Source organism: Calonectris borealis, chromosome 5 (assembly GCF_964195595.1).
Source record: "Calonectris borealis chromosome 5, bCalBor7.hap1.2, whole genome shotgun sequence".
Classification (NCBI taxonomy): Eukaryota; Metazoa; Chordata; class Aves; order Procellariiformes; family Procellariidae; genus Calonectris; species Calonectris borealis.
In genome coordinates, this window is record NC_134316.1 from 26,718,153 (window position 1) to 26,745,101 (window position 26,949).

Genomic DNA, 26,949 nt, shown 5'->3' on the forward strand with positions numbered 1-26,949 from the left:
GGGGATGGGAACTGGGGAGTGGGGCTGTGCCAGGTGCCAGCTTCACAGCAGCAGCTAGTTGAGCTGTTCTCTCTTGACATATGCAGTGAAAAGCCCTGTTTTGAGGAGACAGTGGCAATGGAGCCACACAGACAGGGCTGCACTCTCCCTTCTGGGGTGCCCCGGCTCACCAGCTTGCCTGCAGCAGCTCGGGTGCAAGCACTAAAGCTTGGGTGCAGAGATGAGCAGGGTGGAGAAGGGAGATGTCTCACAGGGAGCTCTGCCCAGGCAGGGCAGTGCCGGCGCGCACTGGGAGAGGGAGGCCACCCTGCAGCCCAAGGGCTTTCAAGGGAGATATGTACTCTGAGCAAGGGCGCACAAAGGAGTGAGAGGATAGTCAGCCTCTGCTGACTCGCCTCCACCACCCAAAACCAGCAGGTTGGCTGCTTGTCTCGGAGGGGAGGCCGCTGGAGTGGGAGAAGATGGGAGGCAGGCTGCCAGAGAACAAGCACATGTGTCCATGCATAGATAAATACTAAACTGGTAAATCCATTTTTTTAAAAGCAGGCTTGATCTAGAATGCTTGAGAATGGCTATTCAAGTACAGCCAGTGAAAGCTGTGCCATGGATCTCAAGGAAAGCAGATTTAGGTCAACACTCAACACGTGAGGATAGAATCCATATTTACATACTAATTTCTTCTCAGGTAACTCTACAGGCTGCTGAGTGGCAGGTGAAGTCCCATGTCATTAAGTCCCATGTCATGATCAACTTTTTATTCTTTTTTTTTTTTGGTAACATACAAACATTACAAAGACCTAAAATCTGAGAAATTTCCTGTTTTCTTCTTTTGAGTTGACTTTCAGCATTTACAGTAAGCAATCACACCTACCGCCAGCCTCTGCAGTATTTCTATAGGCTTCCCAAATTTAGTAATTTGTTTTTTAGCACTAGGCTTTTGATTAAAAGTTCATAGGCTAATTTTCATTTTGTGTATTAGGGCCAAACACCGTTCTTGGTCTTGCTATTCCAATAAAACAGGCACTATAGAAACTTTCTGTGGCTATTTCCCATTACCTACTAAGCAACTCTTAATGACACAGCATTAAGTCCAATTGGCAAGAGCCAAACGTGGCAGCTTCCCTGCTGGTGTTTATTGCTCAGGCTTTTATCGTTTTCTCACTAGTTGTTCTACTAGATTAACAAGGATCTTCCTAAAAGTGCCAGCCTGTACCTGACAGGATCAATCTTTCTGTCTTACCGCAATCATGGAAAATAAGCAGCTAAAAGCAAGTGGTGAAGTGAAAAGCTGGGAGCATGAAAAATACAAGATAGAGGAAAAAACCTGAAACTTCAAGGAAAATATTTTACTGGATTTCCCAAAGCACATATATGCCATCCATAGCTTTACACAAAGAACAGAAATTATAAAAAAATACTTTGTATTATTTTAAAAAACTAAGCTAGATACCTGACAACATATATGTGTATATACATATCGATACATCTCTAAATAAAACCTGTCCTCATTTTGTTGTCAGAGAGTGAGCACAGAATATTCAATAGCTTAAGTAATTGTTTTCCATTTCTGATTTTCAGGTCTGTGAGTAAGAAACAGTAGAAATAAGGACAACTTTTGAAAACACCATGAATTCACGCTCAAGGGAAAAGTGAGGCCAGCCCCACACATCTCTGCGTCTACTGAGTCCCCGTGACTGGCAGTGCAACCTGTGTTCAAATAAAAACAACTACAAAGGCTGTTTTTAAATAAAACACTTCAGGAATAGTAGCTACAGTTACAAAAAGGTAAAGCTGTAGAAACTGTATTTTTAAAAGCCACAGTGCTCTCCTCTCTTGAGCAATCGTTATAAAGCAGAATATCATCTATTCATGTTTAGAAATGTCCCGGGCTCAGCTGTGAGCATTATGCCGAGCAGCAGCACAGCCGAATCTTCTCAGCTCTGACAGCTGCTGGCCCAGGGATCTTTCAGTTTGTTGTTCCTTTTGTAGAAGGCCATGCCCACAGCATGGCACTTCCCAGCGAGCACAGAACACCAGAGGCTTTTTACTCGGCAGTGGACGCTTCAAATAACCTCTGGGCAGAGCGCAAGCCCCTGTGCAGCACCCCGAGCCACCGCTGCTGCCAGAGCTCAGGTAGAGCCCTTCACTGCATTCATCTTCGTCACGCTGCGACTTCAAACAGACCATTTATTCAGCAGCTATTTCTAACCCCTCAGCTTGAATAGGATCTCACCTCCGTTTCTGACTAAACTTTTAATGAGCAATGTTATCCAAAAGACCAGAGCAATCTCTGTGCAGGAACTGGCAGCATCTGCAACTTGGAAACACCACCTCTGTAATGGTCCAGTCAGTGAAGGTCTCTATATTCATGGCACAGGATCTTGGCTTCCCAAGGCGGTAACAAGCCAAGCCAAGGCAGGAGTGTTTGATCTGGTGACAAATGTTCTGTTTCAGGAACTTCATGAGGCTTTGATTATGTATTGAAATGTAAAGGAGTGACAATACTCACCCATATGTTAGCACTTAACTGGAGACGTGTCCATTAACACTATACGATTTGCTTGTGTAAGCATCTTCTGTACCTGCACTGTAAGCAGGATGCTGGTGGCAACGCTTTCTGCATTTGAACAGTCACACCACTCGGGAAACAAAATCCTTGCAGATCCCAGGTTTACTCATAAAGATGATGCATTTCATTTTTTAGAAGGGGCCACCTCATGCTGGAAAGAATTATCTTTGGACCAGTGTTTCCTGGGCCGCTACTGTGGGGAAGACTGCAATGGCACAGAGCATCTGTTTGGTGCCGAAGACATTGTTGCCGTGTGAAGTCTCCAGTAACCGAGACAAAACTGCAGAACCCTCTTTCTCCCGAGTTGTTGTAAGCTTGTTTCCATATAACCATGCTGTGCAATTCAAAAAAAGATGGCAATTTCTTTCATTTACACACTCGGTGGCCATCCTATTCCCTGCTAACAGCCCATGGTCGGTCTGCATCAATACGCTCACAGTAAAGCCCACCATCTCCCAATGGTATTGATTTACTCAGATCACCACTCCCCGTCTGTGTCCATTTGCCTCCAAATTTACTGGTTAAGCAAAAACAAGTTTAGCTTTTGACTGCGTCATGAATCACAGGCCAACATTTATGTGGGAATAGCCTTACTACAGTTCTCAAGATCTGTTTCTTAACAGCGAGTATGAAGGCCTCAGTCAGTCAGTAGACCGGCAGTTACCCTCAGAAGATCCTACCCTCTTCATAGCACTGTATGGCCTGCTATGTCAACCACAGCCCACCATCAGCCTCAGAGCCACCCAGCTGTTCCTTCTGCAGAGGTTATTCTCCGGCAACTAGTGGCAGCAGCAATTTTTTGCAGAGCAGCTCCTCTCTTTGCAAATGATGCTGGGACCAGTGTGGAAGGTGTTCCTGAGGAGCACAGCACTGACATCACCTGAAAGCCGTATGTAACGTCCCAAAAGTCTTTTCTGAAAATTTACCGGCCCTTACACAGTCCCTACAACACGCTCCAGTGATCCAAGGATCTTGCTAGTTGAGCAGCTTGCAAAACTCAGTTCACCATCTCACAAAGCTTCTCCTACAAGCCTTCTGATGGCAGTTCAATTGACTTTATTCAGTGTATTATTGAATAGTCATGTGTTTGCAAGCAGTCAGTGTTTTTTTCCATAAAACCAAATAAACCATAGAGTTAACAGCTCCACGCCCAAAACACAACAATGCACGCTGGAAGCTGAAGTGGAGAAACGATTCTCACACATACAAAATAACAATTAAGAGAGCTGGGGAAGAGGAAGGCGGAGAGGATAGATAAATGCAAGTACTGTAGATGTAATTGATATAATGCAGGGGTAAAACAGAAATCCGTAAAAATAATGGAGCAATGACAAGGTAAATAAGGTGTTACAAAAAAAATCAGGCCCTTCACGTGAAAGATCTACATACAATAGCCTTAAATCTTGGTACAAATAAAGGAGCAAGGGAGGAAGGTTTTATGCTGACAAGCCTCCAATGTCTGTTTTCCCCATAAGACATTTAAACAGAACTGTGGCATTGGGAAAATCCCCTGCCATGGCAACTCAGTTCTGCACTGTTAAGATTTAGCACACAGGTATGTTATCAGTGCATACGCCTATCGCGTAGCTTTGGACATTCAGTGTGCTCCAGCACATGAATCCACACCATCGGCAGCTCAAAATTACATGCAATTCATCCACCATCCCACATGAAGATGTAGCATCCCCCCAGCCCATCTGCAAAACGGAAGAGGACTGACGCATGAGGGTAAACCCCTAGATAAAAATCAAGTTAATTAGTCTATGAGAAGTTATAAGGTGATTTCTGAGAAGCATCACTGAAGACATGCATCTTTGTGCCATTCCCTCTCTGGTAACAGGGCTTATCTGCTCCACATTAACTGTTCAGAGCTTGGCTCAGACGCATCCCGGGCGCAGGACGGAATCCCTGTGTGCATAGGGTTCAAGGGCAACATGTCAGTGACGCTGCTGCTTCCAAAGGCAAAACTGCTCTCAAAATAAACCAAACTCCGTGACAATGACATCAGCAAAAAAACCAGCCAAACAAAAAAATCCAAGTTGATAAGTATAAGTCAAAAAAAATGGTGCCTAATTGCTACCGAGCATTCTTCTCCCCGAGACCGCCAAAAGCAGCATTGTACATATTACCCTATTTTCAAAACCTTTGTCTTTTATCACAGCTAGAAAGTCAGCAAAAAAAGGAATCTGATACTGAATGCTGAATTCCAATTCTTACTTTTTCACAATGTACTTCTACCGTTTCATACTTTCCAAAATTCCCTAGAATACTCTCCAGTCTTGATCTTGCTGCTAATTTATATCCTCTTTGCCAGGGAAGATGCCGACCAGCTGCGTATGTGTAAAATATTTTAATAACGTTAGTGGCTTTAAACTCAATGCAATTTTAGCACCATTATTTCCAGAGGTCTTCCTTCTCCACAACTGGTGTATCAAAGGTAGGGAACAATGAAACCAGCAATATTAAAAAAAAAAAAAGACAGTTAACAATGTTTCTACAATACACAGACTCCATCTGTACATTCAGCTATACTGAACTCTGTACTCACCAGGTCTATACAACTTGACACAAACACAGAGAAAAAAAATAATCACAGCAAAGACTGAAACTTGAAAAATAGAAGTGCAGAAGGCTCTGGAGGCCACGTACGGGTCTTAAATCCCTGCTGGACTGGACTAAGCCAGCTGGAGAACTGAATGTAAAGGAAACCGATTTCAGCATCACACATTTATTTAAATTTTGTATAATATACATATGAGGTGCATTACACATTTGTTTATGACCTGTGCTAAACTGGTCATAAATGCAGAAAAAAAGATGCCCAATTAGGTTAATTATCACAAGGAGAGAAGTACATTATTTGTCTCTCCTGTACATCGAGGCTAACAAGTAGCTTCCAATGTTGAAAATAGATTTCCCTCATCTTGATGCATGTAGCCAAGGACAAATTAAGATAAAAGGAAATGCCACAACAGTCCAGAAAAGGAAAATCAATGCGTGCTACAAGAGATAAGCTATACATCTTTACCTTAGAAAGGTAAATCTCCTAAACTGGAAGAACTAATATACCAAAGTCTCAACCTAAAGCATTCATTTAAACAAGAGACTGATATGGAACTGCTGCAGAAAGAATATTTTCCAAGGCAATGACATTTGAAATCAATCCCTCTGTGAATAAAAACTCCCAGATGAAGAACATACATAAATTACACTCCTGCAAAAATGTAGTCACCTCATCACCAACCCTGGACCTCACATCAATTGCGCAGATTTTTAAGTAATGTGTATTTCTGAAGTTGCTTCACTAGGAATAGTAAACAACTGTCCGTGAACAAGAACACAGCACCCGTATTTTCTATTTACAGAACTTAGCACCAAAAAGGTCAGACGCTGAGAAGAAATGTCTGAATGAAGAGAGGAATTTTGCAATACTCCCTGAGAAAGACAATCTCTACGAGATCGCTCAGCTGTAACAGACACTGTTGAAACTCGTCTCCAAAACTCTGACTGCACTGGATGCTGCTGCATCAGAGTATGTAGCGGAGAACAGCCTTTGAGAGAGAAATTCTCTGGACAACTGTGGCTTTTCAAATGAAATTCAAGCCTATGATTTAGGTGCAGAACCCAAGAAACTATAAAAGCAGAGTGAAAAGTGACAACATAATGTGGTTAGCATTTTTGCATTTAGCAAACATGAATCATGCCAGTCTTAACTTCTAGATAGTCCTTTCCTTCAACACAGCACATTGTAAGTCTAGCTTAGGAACAAGAGAAGGATGGAAATCCACAGGACTCAGACAATCTTCTACAAACCAGTACCGGACACAACTGGCAAAGGAAGTGATAAAGAAATATTTATCACTGAAGGTCACAGGTTTCATCAGTTCCCCAAACTGACCCAAAGCCAATCAGTCACTTACGGTTTTACTGAGGTAAATCTAGCTTTTTAGTCAGTTTTTTATTCTGCTCCAAGTTCATCTTCAAGTAGGAAGGACAGACGTGCACTGTTAGCATACTACTAGCAATGCAGCATACTCACCATGTTAGTGTATCTCCCCAGCAGATTTGTAGGTAAGTTGCTTAAAGGGTATCTGAATATTCTTCTCAAGCTACATCTGGAACATATATACTGCAATGAGGCTGTAACAGACAGACGTTTAAGTAAAAACGAGGAAGTTTATACCCAAGTTTACTTCAGGACCATCCCTTCAGCCTTACAGCAGATTCTCTCTGCCTGCTGGGAGAAGGGAAAGGAGATACAAATCGTTATATTCCTAATAAAGGAATATGTAGATTATAAACTCCTTGGAAAAGGGTATTCACATTCCTCCTTAACTATAAAGCACCTATTGCAAAACGTGCAGTAATCGTATCATACACTGTGCAAACCTGTTTGAACCGTTCACATTAGAGCTTCAAGTACGTTTCTTTGTGAGAGATCTCGGTAGCATCTCTGATCAAGCTGAAGTTCTGAGATTTCTTAGCCAGAGTGAAGTTAGCGGGTTCTTCTATCAGAAGTATCTTTAGTGCTTTGTTTTGGGTATTTATCCTTATTTTCCTTCATTCCAAGAGGAAAAAAGCAAAAGATTCAGTAAGAAACCTTGGAATGCTTCAGAAGAATTACTTCTTGCTACAATATATTTAAAGACTCTAAAATCCAAAAGCTGCTACTAGCAAGTTAAAACCTGTTTTCCATTAGATGTCAGCAGTTGTCAAGCTTTTTAGCAGGATATAAAAAGAGCATTTAATTTTGATGCCTCTCCTTAAGGCAGAAGAAAGATCTTGTTCCATATTTATGCAGCATTTAAGTTCAATGGAGCGCAAAATCTTGACTGCAGACTGCAAGTGATACTCCACACAACAGTGCAATGTTAATCCATTGAAATTTTTTCCATAGAAAAGTGGTGACTTTTTCTTTCATGAAGTAGAAGTTAATGGTTTAAAACTGTATCAGGCAATATGCAACCACAAAAATTTAATTATACTGGAAATAATTTCAAGCTTTTGTTTTTTCCCCAATTTAATCCTAACATGAAATCAAAGCTTTAGTGCCATCTGGTTGTCATTACCTGAAAAATCTTGATTTCTGTGTGACTCTAATTGAAGAGTACAATGAGATCTGCTACCAGACAAGTTAATCTGTCCACATCTTCTTCAAAGAAAAGAATTTGGCAACTTCAGTTCAAAGGAAATGGAAAAACAAACACCTCAAAGAATAGCAGTAAAGACTCATCACTTGCACAAGAGTTCTGAGCATCCACAGATTAATAAGTTGAAACAGTGTAGGTGTTTGTCCGTAAAGCTGTGTTTTCTGCACTTCAAACAGTAATAAAAGAACAGAAGCTACATGTACAAACGCTAGTATCTGGATCAGCAACAGTGCTCAAACAAAACTTTTATTACTATCTGCATCAGACTTACCAAAACAGAATAAAAAGGTTATTTTTAAATGCTGCTTAAAATACCTTGTCATCCACATATGGTGTAATGCCAAATTAAAGTCATTGTCTGTATTACTTACCTGTCAAAACAAATATTTAGTTTTTTGTGTTTTAAGGCCATTTACACTCTGAAGCAGGGAAGAACTGCAGTTCTGTTCCCCTTTCTGTGCTAATCCCCAGAGAAAGGTAACATCCTACAAGATTTAAACAGAAGAAATCTTAGTTTTTGAAAGATGCTTCTATTTTTTTGGGGGGGCAACATTTCCGTTTACAGGTAATCTGTTAATAGCTTGCGCTTTTAAAGAGAATTAAAAAGTACTTTCAAATCACCCTTAACAGGCTTTTTCAAGATGAACTGCTTTCTAAATCAGCTTGCTCAACTATACTTTTGACCTGCAGACAAAAAATGGTAGGGATTAATTTCAGATTCTCCTCCACAAATATATATGCAGCCAGTTGCTAAAGCAGACACCTCAGACAGTGGAGGTGCTAGCACATTCTAGCCACACAAGACAGATTCCAGCTCAGATAATTAGAGTAAAACTAACCAAATTCTCATTTTTCTTTTTTTTTTTTCTTTGTGTGTGTGTGGGGTTTTTTTGTTTTGCTTCGTTTTGTTTTTTCTTCATTTAGATGGAGAGTTTTCACTTCTCAGGTTTAGTTGGGAGTTTTTTCGGTGTGGGTTTTTTTTGTTTCTTTTTTTGTTTGTTTGTTTGTTTTTGTTTCCTTTTTTTTTTCCCCTCCCTCCCCCCCCAGGACCACTGCAGTTATAATTTCTCTCCAAAGACAACATCATCACAGGAATTGGTGAAGTGATAACAACCTTGAGGTCTTCACATCTTCCCCTGAGAGTACTAACTGTTCGAACACAGCAACTTCATATATGAATATACTGGTCACAGCAGACAGTTCAGATGACATCCTAATAAAAAGCATCAGAAATTTCTTGTGTAAAGCTGAACATCCATTCATACATGTGTACCTTGACGAGTTAAGGAACCAAATTTTGTCCCTGTACACACATACAAGGGAAGCAATACAGAGAAATATTTGAATGACTGACACTCCAGAGCACAAGCCCTAGGGAAAGGTCTCCCCTCCCAAAGAGATTCCATCTGAGAGTTCCACAAGTCAGAAAAATATTAGCAAAAAATGAAACTGTGCCATTTCCACCCAGGCAGCTTTAAGGTTTTGCATATTCAAATCTTAAATCCTACAATTCAAAGAGACCAGAGCCTCCTGACTAGAAACCTAACACAGAATGGAAAACATAACCGTGAAGAAGAAATCAGAAGAGTTACTCGGTTTCTTTAGTTGGCAGAAGGATTCTGACTCGCACCTGTAGGAACGGATTGAGCAGGAGAAAACAATTTTGATTCAAGTTTTATGAGAGAATAAAGATGATTGCCCTAGAGATTCAAAATAGAAAGAAATTGTGCCATTCATGTTTTAAATTCTAGGACACTTCTGTTCTTTCTCTTCTCATTTCTCCTATGATAAGAAAACTAAGTGTAATCAGTCTTACACCACCACGTTGTAAGAACTTGAATTTCTTTTTACCCACTTACAGTTCACGCTGCAAATGTGCAGATCTCAAATGAGATGGCCACCTCTGCTCCTCAAATACATTATCTCATAGTATGCAGGTTGTCCTGGCGCAGTTTGATCCCAAATCGTCCACGGACCTCCAGTTCAGTATTGAGACCTCATTTCCCAGAAGTAATCTGGGAAACATTAAATAATGAAGAGAGGCATAATAAAAAGGAACCATGTACCCATTTGTATTTGGCTTCCTGAGGATGCAAACCATGTGAATGTTCCACAAGCAAAGAAAACTCGCAGTACTGTCAGAAACTTCTCCCCTTTCCAGTCCACATACGCTGAGTTACAATACTCCAAGAGGGTTCCTGGGTTTCGGTTCAGTCATCTCCCAGTTAGCTAGCTGGCAGAGACATTAGGAACTTCATAGCAAAAAGCACAATTTGCCTCCAACGCAGATCAACCATGTTTTCTTCAAGTCCCGAGGTCTGTCCAATATCGTGTGGGTTTCCAAAATTTCGTGGCAGCAATATTAATAATAAAATGGCACAATCTGCTAAGGGAAATTGTGTCTGAAGGGCATGAAATGATTCACCATGACAGCTCCATTAAATAAATGGACAAAAAATATTTTTTCTTCTGGTAACAATAAATTTGTTTAGGTGGCAACAAGCTGTCCCACAGGCTGGATTACTTCGTTCCTTTGAAAAGGATTCTCAGAGTGTTGCAATGATGTTTGAAATCTCAAATTGGGAAAAACTGATTTTGGCTGGCACGGTCATGTTGTTCTCCCTCATTTAAAAGCACACTAACGACGGACTATTCTTCTGCAGGAAACATACCTTCTAATGTGACTCGCAAATCACGTTTATTCATAATTTTTAACTATTCAACTGGATTAGATGCAGGTTTTTTGGGGATAGGTTAATATATTTGTTTCAGTTTAATACTACAACTCTACTTTTCCAATTCAATCCTTCCATAAAAGCTACTACTGAAATCCTACTCAGGATCTCCATGGTATCTAAATGGTTGTTCAGAGATTAAAAGGCTTCAGAAAACAGTTAAAACAATGCCTTACAAACAGACAATAGTGATGTATTTTGTTTACCAACAGACAGGCAAGGAACAATTAATGGACAGGGTTCACAAAAATGACTGAAGCAAAGTCCAAAAAATACCAAACCCAACCTGATGGGTGAAAAGTGAAACTCTTAACTTGTACAAACACCAATTCTTCCCTTCTAAAGACTGGGAACTAATAATGCAGGGTAAGTTGTTTATCTATGTTGATGTAAACATTTAAGAAAAAGAAAACCATGGCATTTCCAGAACTGATATAATATTCTATGCTATATTTTCACTCTTTCATACCATAGTCAGACCATCATGCTTAATGAGCAATCCTGAAGTAAAACACAAGGTGACTGAAGATGACAACTAAGCTCTATTCACAGAGCAGCAGTATGTCTTAGGTTGCACATTCTCTTGCAAAAAGCACATGTACTTCTACCATGAGACAGGTAGTTTCAATATGCTTAAAAAAGCAGACAGTCTTGAGAAAAACTGAAGTGCCATAAGAAATTGTAATTCACAGAAAATACTGTTTTACAGCCAATTTTGCTCAAGAGGTAGCAGCTCCATTCTGCAACAGCTGATGATTTTTTCAGAGTTGTATTTTTAAATGTGATGCACTGCACAGAAACAGACCAACTTAGAATTGGCACAATTGCATGCTTGGTCAAAGATGCATCATTATCCAATAGCGCTGGATGCATATTTTCCTATCTAGCCATCAATGAAAGTGGGTATTCTTTCCGTTCAGCACTGTGAAAGATTCTACTGCCAATATAAGTGAGCACAGGATGAGTAACAACTAAATCAGGATCAAAACTTACTGGATTCTGTAGTGAAGGATTTTCTAGACAACAGCGAAATCACTAATCGCCAACCTCTGACTATGAGCCAAGCATGGGACTACCTAGCTGTTCTCAGTTCTGTCGGCAGCAATGATGAATTTTTCCCTTTTGCTCAATTCCTTCATCCACTGAAGGAGTAGAGTATATGTAGAATCTGTTAAGGTTGTAGTTCTGGCTTAAGTTATTTTCTTTGAGAGCCACTTCCCATCAAGTAGATGAAGACTGACCTGCTCAACGTTCAACTGAAACAAATGGCAAAGATTATGGAATGATATTTCTGTAGTACAGAAATGGAAAAGTTCTGAACTTCAGAGAACCAGGAAAACAACAACAACCACCACCACAACCCCAAGGCCTTCAGCCCGTTCTGATCAAAGTCTGACAAACAGTCTGCAACAATATGTTTTCATAACTGAAATTTTGCCCTAAACTTGAAGATTGATACATTTTCTCTCTGTTCTCATCAGAGTAAAGTATAACTTTATGTGCATTCTCCGCTCATCTCTCTTTAATTCTACATGCACCACAGAATAAACAGTGTGACCCCTCTGGGTGTTATCTGCTAGAATAATTTTCAAAATTGTTAAAAACAGGAAACAGTATGATCAGTTCTGTCACATGCTATCCATTTGCATTGCTCCAAAAACATTACTTAGCCTGGAAAGGAAAATGTTAGAAAAGGATCTGGTTCAGGTGTATCACCAAAAACACAGACAAAACCATTATCAGTTCTTAAAAGTCAAGAAACAGCATCAACTCGTAACAATGGCGTGCCACAAGAACTCCAGTTTTGTTATGGACAACTGAGGATAGACTGAAACGCATTTTACACGTACCTGAGAGAGTAACTTTTCTGAAGCAAAGCTTGCCTGATTTCCACAGCAATACACAATACTGATTTCTTGTTAACTATTAGTTTCCCTTTGTCAACAATTCTCAGTCAGAATTCAAAGAGTACTTAGCAACAGTTAAAAAAGAAAGTATATACACTACATAATAGTATGTGTACACAGAAAATGCAGATTTATTACCTTCCATTTTAAACACGCTGCATTCAGGGAGCTTGATTTTCCTGCATTAAACACATTCAGGGCATAACACAAGTTCAGCTACTCCCCTCGTTTACCAAAGAGCTTTCAATCATGCACCACAGACAAGGCTGAGAAACATCCAATATACCAAAACATTAGAATGGCAAACAAAACCAGCTCTTAGCACCACAGCTCTCCTTTAACAGCATGAACTACCACCACACCAGAACCAGTTGATTTAGCAACCTAGACGCAAACGGCAATGTAATCACTCAGCTGAGCAACAAAGAATAGCAGAGAAGGAAATTCAGGGCTTCATTTTCTTCCCTCAGAAAGATCAGGAGAAAAAATTCAATTCACCAGTAAAACGGCAATTATTTTTGTATTTAAACACCTTGCCTGGTTACAACATTGTTAACACAAGGCATTTGCTTCAAAACCTGAGAGGACAAAAGAAAGTTTTCATCAGCAAACCTGATGCTGTGCAGAAGCAATATACCAGCATCTATGAAGAATTTGTACCACTTTTAATAGCGTGGACCGCTATTCATTTATCTTTTTTAGCAAGCTACACACATTTATTAAAGGAATAGAAGGGTATAATTTCTGGTCTTTGTTGCTTCTTTTAATGATGTTTCTCTATGAGACAGTAGACTTATGAATGGAATGAAATACCCTGATAGGGATCAGTGTTGACTAAAAGACATAATAAGACCAAAATGAATTTTCTAGGCTGCCCTCCAGAGAACTCCGTAGTACCTGTTTTCAAGTTGAGCATTAATGTTTTTCATACATTACTACCTTGAGTATTTCAGAGCCATCCAACAGAATTTATACTCACGTAGTAATAGAAATTTGACATAATTGAGAAACTAGGATCCAAAAAATAACAATCATTCCTGCTCTCCTTGAAGAATGAGAACGGTATGTCTCCTAAAGGCCAGCAAAACCCGGGGCCTTAATGGAGCTGTCAATGAGAAGAAGAGCAGGTGATAAACCTAGAAGACAGGACACATTCCAGAATATGAGCACAGCACCTCTTCCAGGTAAGGACGGTTCTGAGCATTGTCAACATGTGAACACAGACCACATTTAAAATGTCAAACAAAAACCATGCTATATGGTCCACCAAGAACACTGAGTTTATAGTGAAATTTATTGTTCTGCTTCCTAATACAATAAGCTACAAGGTACATACAGTATAAAACGAGAACGGCCACAAAGCAAAGGTGATAAACATTCTGTGACGGTACAGTGGAGGTAACATCTGACTAATCCTTCCACTTTATCCCACAAACAGCAGCTAAAACTACTGGCCCTCCCCCTCCCTCCCCTCCAAAAATATTAAAAAGTAAACTGTCTCTCTCACTTCGGAGCAGCGGGATTCATTGTTTTTTTTGAGGGCTGGTTATCTGCCAATATCTCAAGAAAATTGCTGAAACTAAAGTAACAAAGAAAAACTGTGAAGGTGGGAGTGACATGACCCATGCAAGATGCTCATGACACCTTGGTTCACTTCTCCTCAGAGCAAATGGCCTGTAAAGAAAGGAAAAGTTTGTTACATCAAGTAAAACAGCAATTAATGTGGTCAGAGTTAAGATACAATAAGCAAAATCTGAACTAGACAGGACTAGGCACACAGCTAAACTACTCTTTTAATGAAAACATTATCCTCCTGTTAATAAGGTTTGGAGATTCATAGCTGACAGTCCTTCTCCTTTTATTTTTAGATGCTGTACAGGAGGCACAGCTGACACTTATTACACAAGGCCCCAAATCAATGCCTGGGAGAACTCTAACAGTGACATGAACTGCAATCTCAACTCTTAAAAAACCCTAAAAAACATCAAGGCTATAAACATGCAGGAAGACTGAATACTTACCTTAAAGGCACAAAATTCCATTTAACCACTTTTTCATATATACTTGGTGCGGTTGAGGGCTCTCTCAGCAAGATGCCCACTTTCATCTGTTATCTTCTCCCAATCTGTTTGTCCAACAACAAAACCAATGGCCCTTTTCCTGTCTGCATCTTTTTTTTCTTCTAGATCTGCCCACCGCACCTACGGAGAACATACTATCAGTAGAACAACCTCTTAAGAAATCCTGAGACAAGTCTAGGCTTTCCACTGCAGATAAGAGTACAAGAATTCTAATTTGTACCCATTTTCATTCAAACAGGTAAGTATTAAATTGTTTTCCGACGGGTCAAGATGGAAACTACTCCAGTTACATTATTTTTCATTGGATATCCCATGAGTTCCATGGAGTAGAAGAAAGGTACACATTATTAGCCTTTTCCTTTCAATGCTATAATTCTGAGAGCTGAAGTGTAATTCCTAAAATTATTTCTCTGTTCAAAGCAATGCTTTCTGCAGGAAAACTTATCAAAGATTCATTTAGTGTCTTCATTTTCTGTACAACCTCTCTTTCAATTGCACAATGGAAACATCCAGAAGACGACTATGAAACTACAGAAAGACAGTGTTAAAGAGCAACTCAGCAATGAACGAGTGAATGAGGGAAAATTTCCTTCTCTATCTTCTGTGATACATTTCTATTTAAATCTTTCCACTATTTCTTTATGCTAAATAACTTCTTCACGCATTTGTTATCTCCCATCTTTACAGCTGCAGCCATCTTCTCTGTGGCTTTTCATGGTCATGCAGATCACTTGCATTCATCCCGTTCAAACATATACAGTCACTCCCTCACCCGCAAACCCAGACACCAATGGGAGGGAGTGCAACAGGGAGGAGGGAGTGAGGGAGAGGATGATGAAGGGCTACAGTCCAGAAACTCAGCTGGAACACACTGTTGCAGGACAGGAAAAAACAGTAAGTGAAGGAGCTCTTCCTTGACATCCTAACTGATTAGTCCCATTCAGGCTGATTTGTCACCTGGGGACATAGCCTTATCACCTTTCTGCCAGCACCTCCCTACTCCACTTTCTACTTTGACTTCCCCAGACATTCCTGCTAAGCAATGTCTGCTTTCTTCCCCCATCACTTCCTCTGCCAATGCCTTAGTATCTCCACTTCCCTCACGCGCGCTGTTGTCTGGTACTACCCATGTTTTCTATTTGACGTTACAGAACAAAACAAAGCCCAAACACCAACAGTTAACTCAAATTACTTTTAGTGGCAAAAGCTGGTCTTTCTGTTTTGGAGACAAAAAACCCCCAGTATTACCTCTTCCTATTACCTCTCCTTCATCTTCCTCTATGATTTTTTGCCCTTTTTTTCACAATGGTATTTTAAGATGTAGCATTTTGTGTTCAGAACAACACTACATACAAAGTGGTTGAAGCCAACTTCTTATACACCTCCCAAGCTTTATGCAAGGCATATGCAGGAGGCAACGTCTACAAGACTTAATTGATATAAAACCTACATAGCTGACACTTTCCTCAGCTGAATCTTTTTGAACTGTTTCTCTGCCTACTTATTACAAAACCTAACAAAAAAAAAACTTAATAAAATCATCATCTTGTCTTGGAATCTGCACTGTTTATCACACTATCTCATCACAAAACATACAGCATAAGAAAAGGACTCTATGGGTTGCTCTGAAACAAAGTGCATCTCCCCCAGCAAGAAATGGGACATGATTCCATTCTCAATCTCAAAAGCCATGCCATGCATAATTAATCTTTATTATCTACAATTCCTCATTTTGTTATAATTAATCTGTTTACCTCTGGAAGACCCTACTCTCAAGAATATTCTCTTACAGAATCTAATGGAACAGCAAAATGAAAAGTGAGTCAGCGAAACTGCCATATTCATAGACACTGAATGACTTGATACAAACTCTTTTTCACAGAGACCATTAAATGGTTATACGCAGACAGTAAGTCATTTGAAAATTTATTACCCTTTTCTTTCCAGGTTCAGAAGCACGTGTATCATAGTCATCTGGAAGCTGTAGATAATCTTCCATTCTGCTGGCAATTGCTTCCCAGTCACGTTTCCTTTTAGTGCCAGTCCGCAAACCATCCAGCTTGTCTGAGAACAAACACAGAGTCTCAGAGTTAAAGGAGAATTTTTTTTCTATTATTCACACAAACAAGATGAGAGTGGAAAAATTTTCAAAAGAATGAGCAGCAGAACTTGTACATCCTTGTCTTGACAGGTGGAATGAGAGTTGAAATAAACTAGAGAAGACTCAATGCCATTTTCAAGTTTTATTGATCTTTCACATTAACTGTGTAGCAATAACACTCAGTCTTGTTATTTGTATGAGGGAGAAAAGCTTGCTCTTCCAGATGTTCATACTATATGGAGTCTGTCCTTACAGGTACAATATAGCCACCAATAGCTAGGAACCACAGATCCACCTTTCTGTATTTGAACACAATACTAAAACTGTAGCATTTTCCCCAAATTTGGGGTTTAATACTGTGTCAAACATGGCATACATGCAGTATCAGGGAACAAGTGCCGATCATATATGCAAAGACAAGTTTTTGAGATACTGTTTCTGCTAAACAAAAAGCTCCTTGGAAACCCTGATCCCCCCCTTTCTTTTTCTCTCCCCACAAGGAAAACACACTCAGAAAATCCTCCAGGACTGGGAAAAAAAAAAAAATCTCAGAATCTTTTGTTTCATGGTGTAAGAGGTCAGTCATGAATATCTGAGCAGTACGTTTGTCCAACAGTCATCATTTTCTTCTTTTTCTTATTGAAGCAATAAGGCATGAGGAGAAACAATTCCATTCCTAGGTTCTAAAATTTTGTTCCTCTTTGGACACTTATTTTCAGTGAAAAAACAACACCTTCTTGAAATTATGTGGCAAACTGCTTTGGGAAAGGAGATGAAGTATTCATTGTAAGATTATGAACAACAAAGTATGAAAATGAAAAACAGCTTTACAAGTCAAAGGAAATCCTGTCAAAGTACTTCTGTCAATGTATGCTACCATTTTATAAGCCAACCATTCAAGTATATGCAGAAGGATACTAAGGTTGGCAGTTATATTCTGTAAACCATTTCCAGTGATGTCAGTAACATTGTTTCAGAAGTCACTGATGTAATTAAATTCACTCACGAAAGGCCTCAGAAATAAACCAAATACAAGGCAGCGTATTTTCTGGATAGCAGAAGAGGATGTTCAAAGGTATGTATTTAAAGAAGCTCAGTTCAGAGATGATTTTTTTTTACTTAATATGGGAGAGAAAAGAGCAACAACGGAGATAATGTGAGGCAATGGTGATGTAGACATGCTAGTATAATTTAAATGCCATAAACTCATGAAGTAATTTTTCCCTCATACAACTCTAAAATTTTTAAAGACTCCACCTTTGCCCCATTTCCCTGGAACAGATACAGAATTTCTTAAAAGAAAACATTTTAATCCCCCTCTGCCTTTTAAAAAAGCCAACATTTAAGAAAACTCTGCAGAATTTTTGTATCTGTTACATGATATCTGGTTACACAATTCAGTTAAGGTTCTTCTTTTGCTCTAAGTTAAATCTGCCAAATTTGAAGCTCAATCTCCACAGAAAGACGGCACTCCCTCTAGAAGACAAAATTGATTTATACAATATTCCTCTGTTACTCCAGCACATAACGTACTTGCATTATTCCTCAGTATTACTCTCAGATCAATCAGCGTAGATCATTCATAGCATAAGGGTTTCCAGAAAAAAACGACATTGAAAAGGAGAGCAACAAATGCACTGAGAAGCATTTAGGAACGTGAAGAACTGAAAATTCAAGAGCTCTCTGTTGGTAAGTATCTGTACATAGACATATTCCTGTTGGAAGGCAACATGATACGATGCAAGCTCATCTCATTACCAGTGGGGAAGAGAGTTCAGTCTCCCACCCCCTGCTGCACACAGACCAATTGAAAACATCGCCAAGAAATGTGTAACTCTCAAACATCAATAGAGGAGTTCAGGAGGCGTGCAGAGTATGAGGTTCCCCTCTGTCCCTTTTTGTTACTGCTACACAGAATTTATTTTAAAATGTTATCTCCTTCCATGTTTGAAGTTGGACTGTCTTTCCAGAGGGATCTGCTTCCATCCGTGGTATCGTGGTGCAAGGTACATGTGCCATGCCGTAGACACACTACAAAAATGTCAAAAGCCTACCACAAAGCATTATTTCAGAATATTCTTTTCTGAAAATGAGACAAGGTGTCATTTTGTAACAGTGGTGCTTGTGAATACTTATGGCAGATGATTATTTAGTGTTAAACTACCAAACATCATTTTACCATTTCAATTTTAAAAACAATGAGGCAGCAGCATTTCTGAAAACCCGCAGAACTTTAAAACTCACCTTTAGAATTTTAATAATAAAGCATCTGAACGTAACAGACTTAATCAGCTCCTTCAAAAACTAAATTAATCAATTGGCTAAATTTTTGCCCTTCTTATATAAAAGCCATGAAGTTTTACGTAAAATGTTATTTGTGTTCTAGAGCAAATTTTACAATGGTATCAAAACTTCAGCTATGCCAGAGCTCATTTGTCCTTTCCTGAAAGTTTGTAGAACTCACCACTAAGTCGCGCTTTGAAACAGAGTATTGCGCTAAACACTTTGAATATAGTCAAATTTTAAAAATGTGAGTCCATTTCTGTAAATTTAAATACAAGAACCCATGTGCACTATGCACTGAGACAGACCAGTAATTAGACTTTAGAATAAAAATGTGGCTGTGCACTCACAACACATAAGGAAACGATATTCCACACACATACTCAGAGGAATGCATCACCCCTGCCAAAGTAAATCTGAACTAAAGCAAGAGCTCTGGGGTGTACGGTATGGTGATTGTCACAAGTCAGCGTTGCAGCTAAAGAACTCAAACTTTTCAGGCCTTTTCTGAGGCTTATTACAATCAGTAAGATCTTACTGTGCTTTCCTGTAACAACGTCTACTCAGAAAGAAAATAAAAAAGCAAAATAAGACTTACAGTGTTGTTTTTGGATTATGCACTTATATTACTTCTGCAAATGTGTGCCCTCTGGGACTAACGCAATAAACCTGATGGGCAGGCCAGCTCCCAGGGAATAACTCAACTTTGGAATAACAAATGCATACCACAGTTTACATGCCTTTCAGGAAATAATTTTAATTGGTCATCTACAACAAAGTCTTATTGTGAATTAAATATAATAATTCTTACTCACAGATTGCAAGCGCTTATAACGTATACCTTGAGCTAAAAGTTGTCTGGCCTTGCAGAGCAATTTTTCAAAGAAACAGCATTCATTACCTAGGAATGCCTGCCTTTTTTAAAATGTATGTTCTGTCAGAATCTACTTTTAATCTATAGTTCTATATATTTATAAAAATGAATCTAGAGGGTAGTGATAAAATTAAAACCGTGAATACAGATTTAATAGAAAGACCTCAGCACCTGTATCTGTGTCTTGCAGCATGCTAACATCCAGTTTGTTAATGGAGTTTGATTGTTAAAGGATTATTGCAACAGCCTTGCAAGTAACTTCAGCATAAAATTGACTCTGCTGCTCGCTCCCCTTTCTACGTTTAAGTGGAGACCATATAAAAATCCTGTGTTTTATATTAAGGAGTTTTCATATGGAAAGAAATGCAACACAGTTCTTTGTTTCTATTTTTTAGCAGTATTTGATCATGAGAGAGGTAAATTTTGAAAGCTATCTGTAAATTTCTGCTGCAGTCGCAGTCTCCACATTGCTAGAAACTACACATAAAAAATATTTTTAGAACACACTTTGGACTCCTGTGATATTTGTAAAACGCACGGAATGACTTAAGGTTCACCATATACAGTGCAACACATCTATTCCTACTACTCAGTATTTAAAGAAGTCTATGTTAGTTGGAATACAACACAATGCATCAGAGCATTCTTCAACAATGCAGTTTTCCAGTACTACAATTTCATACATAATTAGGAAAAAAAAAAATTATAAACTTAAGAAATAATCTTAAGATATTAAAACAGCCAACTCTTGTAACAAAAATGCAGAGCAATCCTGAATTAGTTGTGTCTAACTGCCTAGCTGTTTGATATGCCGGAATCATTGAGTACAAGGCTCCTCCAGTTGTACTGCAGGTGCCACAACATCAATATATTCCACAAATATTTAAGTGACTTAAAAGAAAGCACAGCAGCAGAAGAGATGGTGCAACTAAGCAGTTAACACCAAGAGATGAAAGGCTGCTTTATGTAAGCCAGAACAACTAATGCTATTTCTATGGTGCAATTCCGGTTTTGGTTATCAGAAAGTAATGATACACAGGGCTGTACCACGCATGCAGAAGCAAACCTCAAAATGTTAAGACATGCTGCATCCCATTCAGATATTTGATACTTCTCATAGACATGACAGAAAATAGCAGTTTTATGCAGATTGCATTGATAAAATCCTCACTTAGAACCATTACTGTTCAGCAAAAAAAAAAAAAAAAAAAAAGAAAAGAAAAACCTAATCATAATGACTAGAGACCCCTTTCCATGTGTACACCTTCCACCATAGCCGTGGTGCATGCATTTCAGCCTGAAAGTTGCTTTTGACTTTGACAGACTCCTAATATTAGCATTTACGTCTAACACAACCAGCAGCACTAATCAGAACAAAAAATGCAGCAAAAATAGTGCCCTTGTGCTCCTGGAAAGTCCATTTTGCATCCTACTAAGAAGAATTCTAGTACTCTCCTGGAATTGAAAAGCATAATGAACTTCAACTTTCCAATACCTAAGTTGTTGAAAAGATACACCAAGGCCTAACCATTCAGAACCAACTTCAAAGCATGGCACTACTTTGTCCTCACACATGTCAATTTTGGAGAGCGAGAAACATCTTCAATACAGTTAACTACTAGGCATGTCTCCAAGAAAGTAAGAAGTTACTGACGACATTTAGGCTTGGAAAAAAGGTATGCAGTATGAACAAGAATACAGTGCAATGTAAGTTGACTCTTTGCTTTTTATAATACAGAAGAGATGAATGAAGAATAGAAATACTGCTTTTTTAAAATTTTAAGACAAAGTACTTTCCTTGAACAGATGGAAGAACAATTAATGAGTATATAAAACAGCAATGGTTAGAAAGTCATAACTCCCTTGCCTCTCGCAGAAGACAAATTCCTTTTTTGTATAGATGCTTTTGCAGTTTCAGACACGTGTATGAGATTAATACATTTATTTGTCTTTGGTAAGGAGGCACAGTAAAAATGAAAATTCAGGTTTTGCAGACATCATCAGATACCAACTATAAGAAACAGGAAAAAATAAATACCCACCTAGCTTTGCCTCAGAAGTGTCCATCTCCCATTTGCTTTTCGGAATGTAACCCTAAATCATACACAGAGAGAAGCTCGGAGGATTAGAGAGAGACACACATGCATATCACTTTTGAACTGGAAACAGCATTATAATGGGAGCTTAAGGTATTTCTTTTTGTAAGGCACAATTCTTGTTATCAGATGAAGGAAACAAATTACTCAGTATTTCAGAACTTCTGCATCCACTTCCCATTCAGTGATTTTAGCAGCCCTTGCAAATCATTGCAAGAGTGCTGCCCTCTGAAAACACAGAACTCCGGAATGAGTCTAACAGACAGCAATGGCGCTGTGTGCACAGTTACTATATTATATTATCTCAGGAGGCAAAGTTATTGCAACACAACATATCAGGCATAAAGAATATTCAAAGTTTTACAAATACAAATGAAAAAGTTACCATAGTCATAAGCTTCTAAGAATATATTCCCAGATTTCCGACACACAAGCTTCACTTAATAATCCTTTCGAAGGGACATACTAAGTTCTTGTATGAGTGATTAGTCGACAACTAAACAAAATTTTTTTTTAGTTTAAATGGGAGTATCTGCTAAATCACTAAGATTTCAGTATTATTTTTCTTTTTAAAATAACCCTCTTAGTTCAATGATTCTTTTAAAACACTTTTTCCCTACAAATAACATCATCATACGTTCTACATGTAATGATCTTTAGCTAGTTTATTCCTTCTAAATGAGCATAATGATATTAAATTTGGCAAAAAGGTGTTTATTTTAGGTATCATCTTGTTATCTTTCGATTTAATACTCTTAGACAAGTAAATCCTTACTAAGCAACCCCTTATAACTCATTTCAGCTGTTCAGATTTGGTATAACATTACTTATGTTTCTCTGCAATCACATAAAAAGCTCAATGCAGTGAAATGGAACCCCTGTGAGAATTTCATTATTTTAAGAATGATTTTTAATAGAGAGGGAAAAGAACTACTCTAGAAGATTTCAACAAGAAAACAAACAATCCACAGACCCGTTTTATTACACTGACTTCTTTCCTGCTCTATTTATAGGTTGCCTCCACTGTGGTAAACATATACGTGTATTTGTTAATGCTAAGGATTACTAAATCAGAGTGTACTATTGCAGAGAGCTACACTGCTTTTGATTATGTTCAGCATTGCTCTTCCAAAATCCTTGAAAGACCTTTTTTCTATCAAGCATATATCAGCGACTTAAGATTATCAGATCTCTGTATTTTATTGTTTTTAATCAAGTCTGTAATTAATAAAAACTAAGACAGTTTGTGCTGCAATATTTCCTTGTAACAAATAAATAAACTTCATGTATATATGTATATTTATACTTTTAAACCAAGTTGCACATTAAAATTTGCTCAGAAAGTTTATACCAGAGCTAGAAGCCTGTATTGAACAAAGTGATGTGTGATACACTGGTGAGAACACTAAATTAAATGCATCAGTAATTCATACCATCAAGCACAGAAAAGCAAGAATTGTTTGAATGCTACAAACAACCCTATGGGAGTTGATTAATAGCAACAAAAGAGTGACTTTGATGGTGTGAAATGGCCTATTGTGTGCTGAATCTGTACAATATCCCGGTCCTCAGATAGGATAAGAAAAGATTCAGACTTCATCCTTTGGTACAAGACAGTTGGATATTTCAAGGACATCTGCCAGATGGCAGGAGCTTCAGACCTCTCTTTTTCCACAGGATTAAATGCAGCAAAATGAATTGAAGAACCCTTACCAACTGCTCTCAAGAAGGCAACAGATACCAAATACAGTGTACTGTTCCACCTATCTGTCTGACATACCTCTGAGATTAGCCATGTGACTGAATAGCAGAGATTACATACAGCAGATAATTCTTTGCTAATTTTCATCTCTTGTGAATCTGAATAGAAAGCGTTCTTATATGTAGATTACTTTTAGTTATTAATAATTTGCATAGTTTTCACCACCAAGCTTTCTCCTTGTCTCATAAAGAAAAGGCCTATTGTTATATGTGCTGTACATTAGGACACTCCCCAGAGCCCATAAACACAAACATACACACACACACACTTATGCACAGATGTCTCAAAAGCTGAAGACAAATTTCTCTTCTAGATATAGCTCATTTCCAAGAAATGAGACTAGCAGCCATATTCTTGTAAACATGGGTGCGTCTTTGAAATGTTCTAACCACACTTTATGCAGCCTCATACTCTGTGCCAAAGAATAATTTAGTAAAGAGAATAAATGAGTCATGTTGCAAAAAACAGATGTTTATTAAAATCCACTCTTCCTAAGCTTTATTTTTTTATTCTGTATTTCAACCGCTTTCTAAACTGCCACTCCTGAGGAATAGTAAATTTCCATCAAGAAAAAGGATTTTGCTCGTCTCAGACATTTTTGGTTACTTCCTGTTCATCGGAGTTTAACTGCTTGGTTGTGGGAACCAGGGTTTGACACATTCAACTCATCAAGCACTGACCAGCTGCAGCTCCAACACATACCAAGAAGTTACATCAGGAAGCCTTCCATAGCCTTTTAAATACATACCTAAAAACGTCAGCCCTCAGGGCAATTCTCTAACCTTCATTTATTCAAGAGATCTAATCGCTCATCTTGGAAATACCTACTGACAAACAGAGTCAAAGAGCCTTGGCAGAGAAAGCGTTCTTCTTCATAACTGTTGTCATATACTGTGACAGTCGAGAAGAGTTCTTTAAACACGTGAAAGGAAATAAGCTAAATTAATCTTTGCCCATTCTTCCCATCCCTCCACTTAGTGTAATTAGATAATCTGGAAGACAGCGCTATAGTGCACTGCAATTTATAAACGTCTGTAAGAGGCACGTTGCCATGCTCCACTGATAATGCTGTTTGTGGCATATACTCACAGATTCTCAAAAAAAATTCAGTTAGGAATACTATGATTTAACATTAAAGTTCTCCTAGAAATATTTAAGGAACAAACGGCTAGAAATGTGTGTATTAAGATCACACTGCTAAGAATGGCAATGGGTTGGCATTTATAAGACTGAGATTCTCCCTCAGACACATTAACAAACATTTTTTTAGAGATGGCTGATGTGTCTCCTACCAGTTCACTTTCTTCCTCCTCTGCTGTGTCCTTCTTGACTTCTTCTTTCTGGTCTTCAATATTTGCATCAAAATCCTCCATCTCCACCTGTTCCAAAGCACAAGCACAGACTTACAAGGCACTGCTTGACTTCTAAGTATTATCTTTTTAGCAGAGTAAGTAGAAGATTCCAAGTTCAAATAGAAGAGGAAAGAAAGAATTCATCTTGGAAAGTATGATGATGCAATATATATGAATATTGGCTCCATTTTGGCTTCCCTCAGAAGCAGGTTCCCTTCTAGCTACAGAGTGACAAACTGTGTGGGAAAGTAGCAACCGTTTATTCTCTTCCTTCACATGCATTCTTTGTGCTACCAGTATCTGTAACAGAAAGATAGTTCTCTTGCTTCTCACACAATCACATTTCAAAACTTGAAATCTCAGAAAAAGATCTTAAACTTGCCATTTACACATCACTGGAATGGCGCGCTCTGCATAGAACATCCCTATCAAGCCTTTATCTTTTATATACTTAAATATCACAGTGAAGAATAATAGCCACAGAGAATAATATAATAAAGAAAATGGATGCTTTAAGACATACATCTAACCCTGCCCATCTAATGGAATACTTTCTGGGGTCCACATCTCTAATGGGGATTCATGTGTATACTGTGGCATACCTAAAATTCTCCAAGTATGCACAGTTCTTCATTGCCATTAGTAAAACCTTGATGCACACAGAGTAAATCCCAAATCTGCCCTTCTCTGAGTCCATTTAAGAACTGAACCTTTTGCTGTCCTCTTAAAGATTACTACTTACTGCTACAAAGAATTCGGAGATTCAAAAATAACGTGCTGACCTCATGACAAACCGCAAAGAGTAAACTCTTCCTACTTCAGCAGTTCACCAGTTTCTATGGCTATGGCAAGAGCTGTTCTGACAGCAACATGCAGCTGTGGTACTTTCACGATGACCATACAATTAACTACTAATTTATTCCCACAGCTCCTGAAACGTCTGCCAAAGAAGAATGCAACAATACAGAAAGCTGACCAGTGATGCATGTCACAGCAAACTGCAAATGGAATAAAAAGGTAGCATGCTTCTACAGCAAGTGTAATCTTATGCTACGTATTATTTATTTATTTCTTCATTCCCTGCTACAGGTCTGTATTTCTCAAAGCAGAGACCATGAGGAGTTCAAATTTGTTTATTTACTTATTTATTTTATCAAACTACTTCCTCAAATTATGATCCCGTTAATCCAGTAACCTGAAAAAGTGCTGAGTTTCATCTGAAACAGCAAAGATCCTCTTTAGTTGGTACTCAACAGTTGCTAAAGAGCAAAGTGGCTTCAACTCTTCCTCAAAGATGCATAAGGCTCCAAAAAGGTGAGAAAAAGTAATATGTACCTTCACATTCAGGTAATTGATAAGAATAATGGAATACACCTGCCTGACACAGAGATTCTGGCTTTCTACAATGCCAAGTATAACCGCCCTGTTGTGATCATACCTTTCTCTGCTTTGTATTTTCAGTATAGTCACATCTACATAATTTGTAATTTTAACAAGCACAAAGATTCTCACCTCTTCAATAGCAGCATCCTGCAACAGAGAACGAATGTCCAGGCGCATCATGTGACGTGGTGCTGCCTCCCAGTGATCAGACATCTAACAAAAAAAAAAAAACAAAAAAAAATGAAGCACCTCTAAAAATGTAACAGATTCAATGGAAAATTGGGTTTCTGATCACAAGCAAGATGTATCTGTACTTAAGAAAAGTAATTTCAATCAATCCCATGAAATAACTACCAACTCTTCTTAGAGCAAAAGTGTAAGCATTATGTAGTCTAAAAAAGGCCAATAGTTTTCCAACGACAGCAGGCCTGAAAGCACAATGAAACCTATCATTAATCCTATGACTCCAGAGTTATACAGTTACCCTGCTGATTTCCTTTAGCTTGCGTCCATGAATATTCCTCTTGGAACACGTCTGGTTATCTGCACTCATTTCAGCTAAGTACACCTAGAAAGAGAAAGACAATATGAACTATTGTAAATCAAGTTTTAGAGCTCTTTTTCTACCTGGTGATACACTCTGCAGTTGTACATTC

At 38.5% G+C, this 26,949-nt stretch overlaps 1 protein-coding gene across 16 annotated transcripts in view; it reads right to left on the reverse strand.

Moving 5' to 3' along the window:
* Nucleotides 1-1,331: 1,331 nt before the first annotated feature.
* The window catches only part of YLPM1 (YLP motif containing 1), a 52,081-nt gene continuing 26,463 nt past the window's right edge, over nt 1,332-26,949 (reverse strand). For 6 of the 16 annotated variants that reach the window (XM_075151538.1, XM_075151545.1, XM_075151539.1 and 3 more), the window contains 7 exons: nt 26,778-26,861; nt 26,423-26,506; nt 24,851-24,937; nt 21,743-21,794; nt 16,376-16,506; nt 14,383-14,562; nt 1,332-14,035 (listed from right to left, as the gene is read on the reverse strand). In XM_075151538.1, the coding sequence (XP_075007639.1) occupies nt 14,416-14,562; nt 16,376-16,506; nt 21,743-21,794; nt 24,851-24,937; nt 26,423-26,506; nt 26,778-26,861 (585 nt within the window). In that variant the 3' untranslated portion in view covers nt 1,332-14,035; nt 14,383-14,415. The other 10 variants (XR_012673874.1, XR_012673873.1, XM_075151536.1 and 7 more) reach the window with 9 other exon arrangements.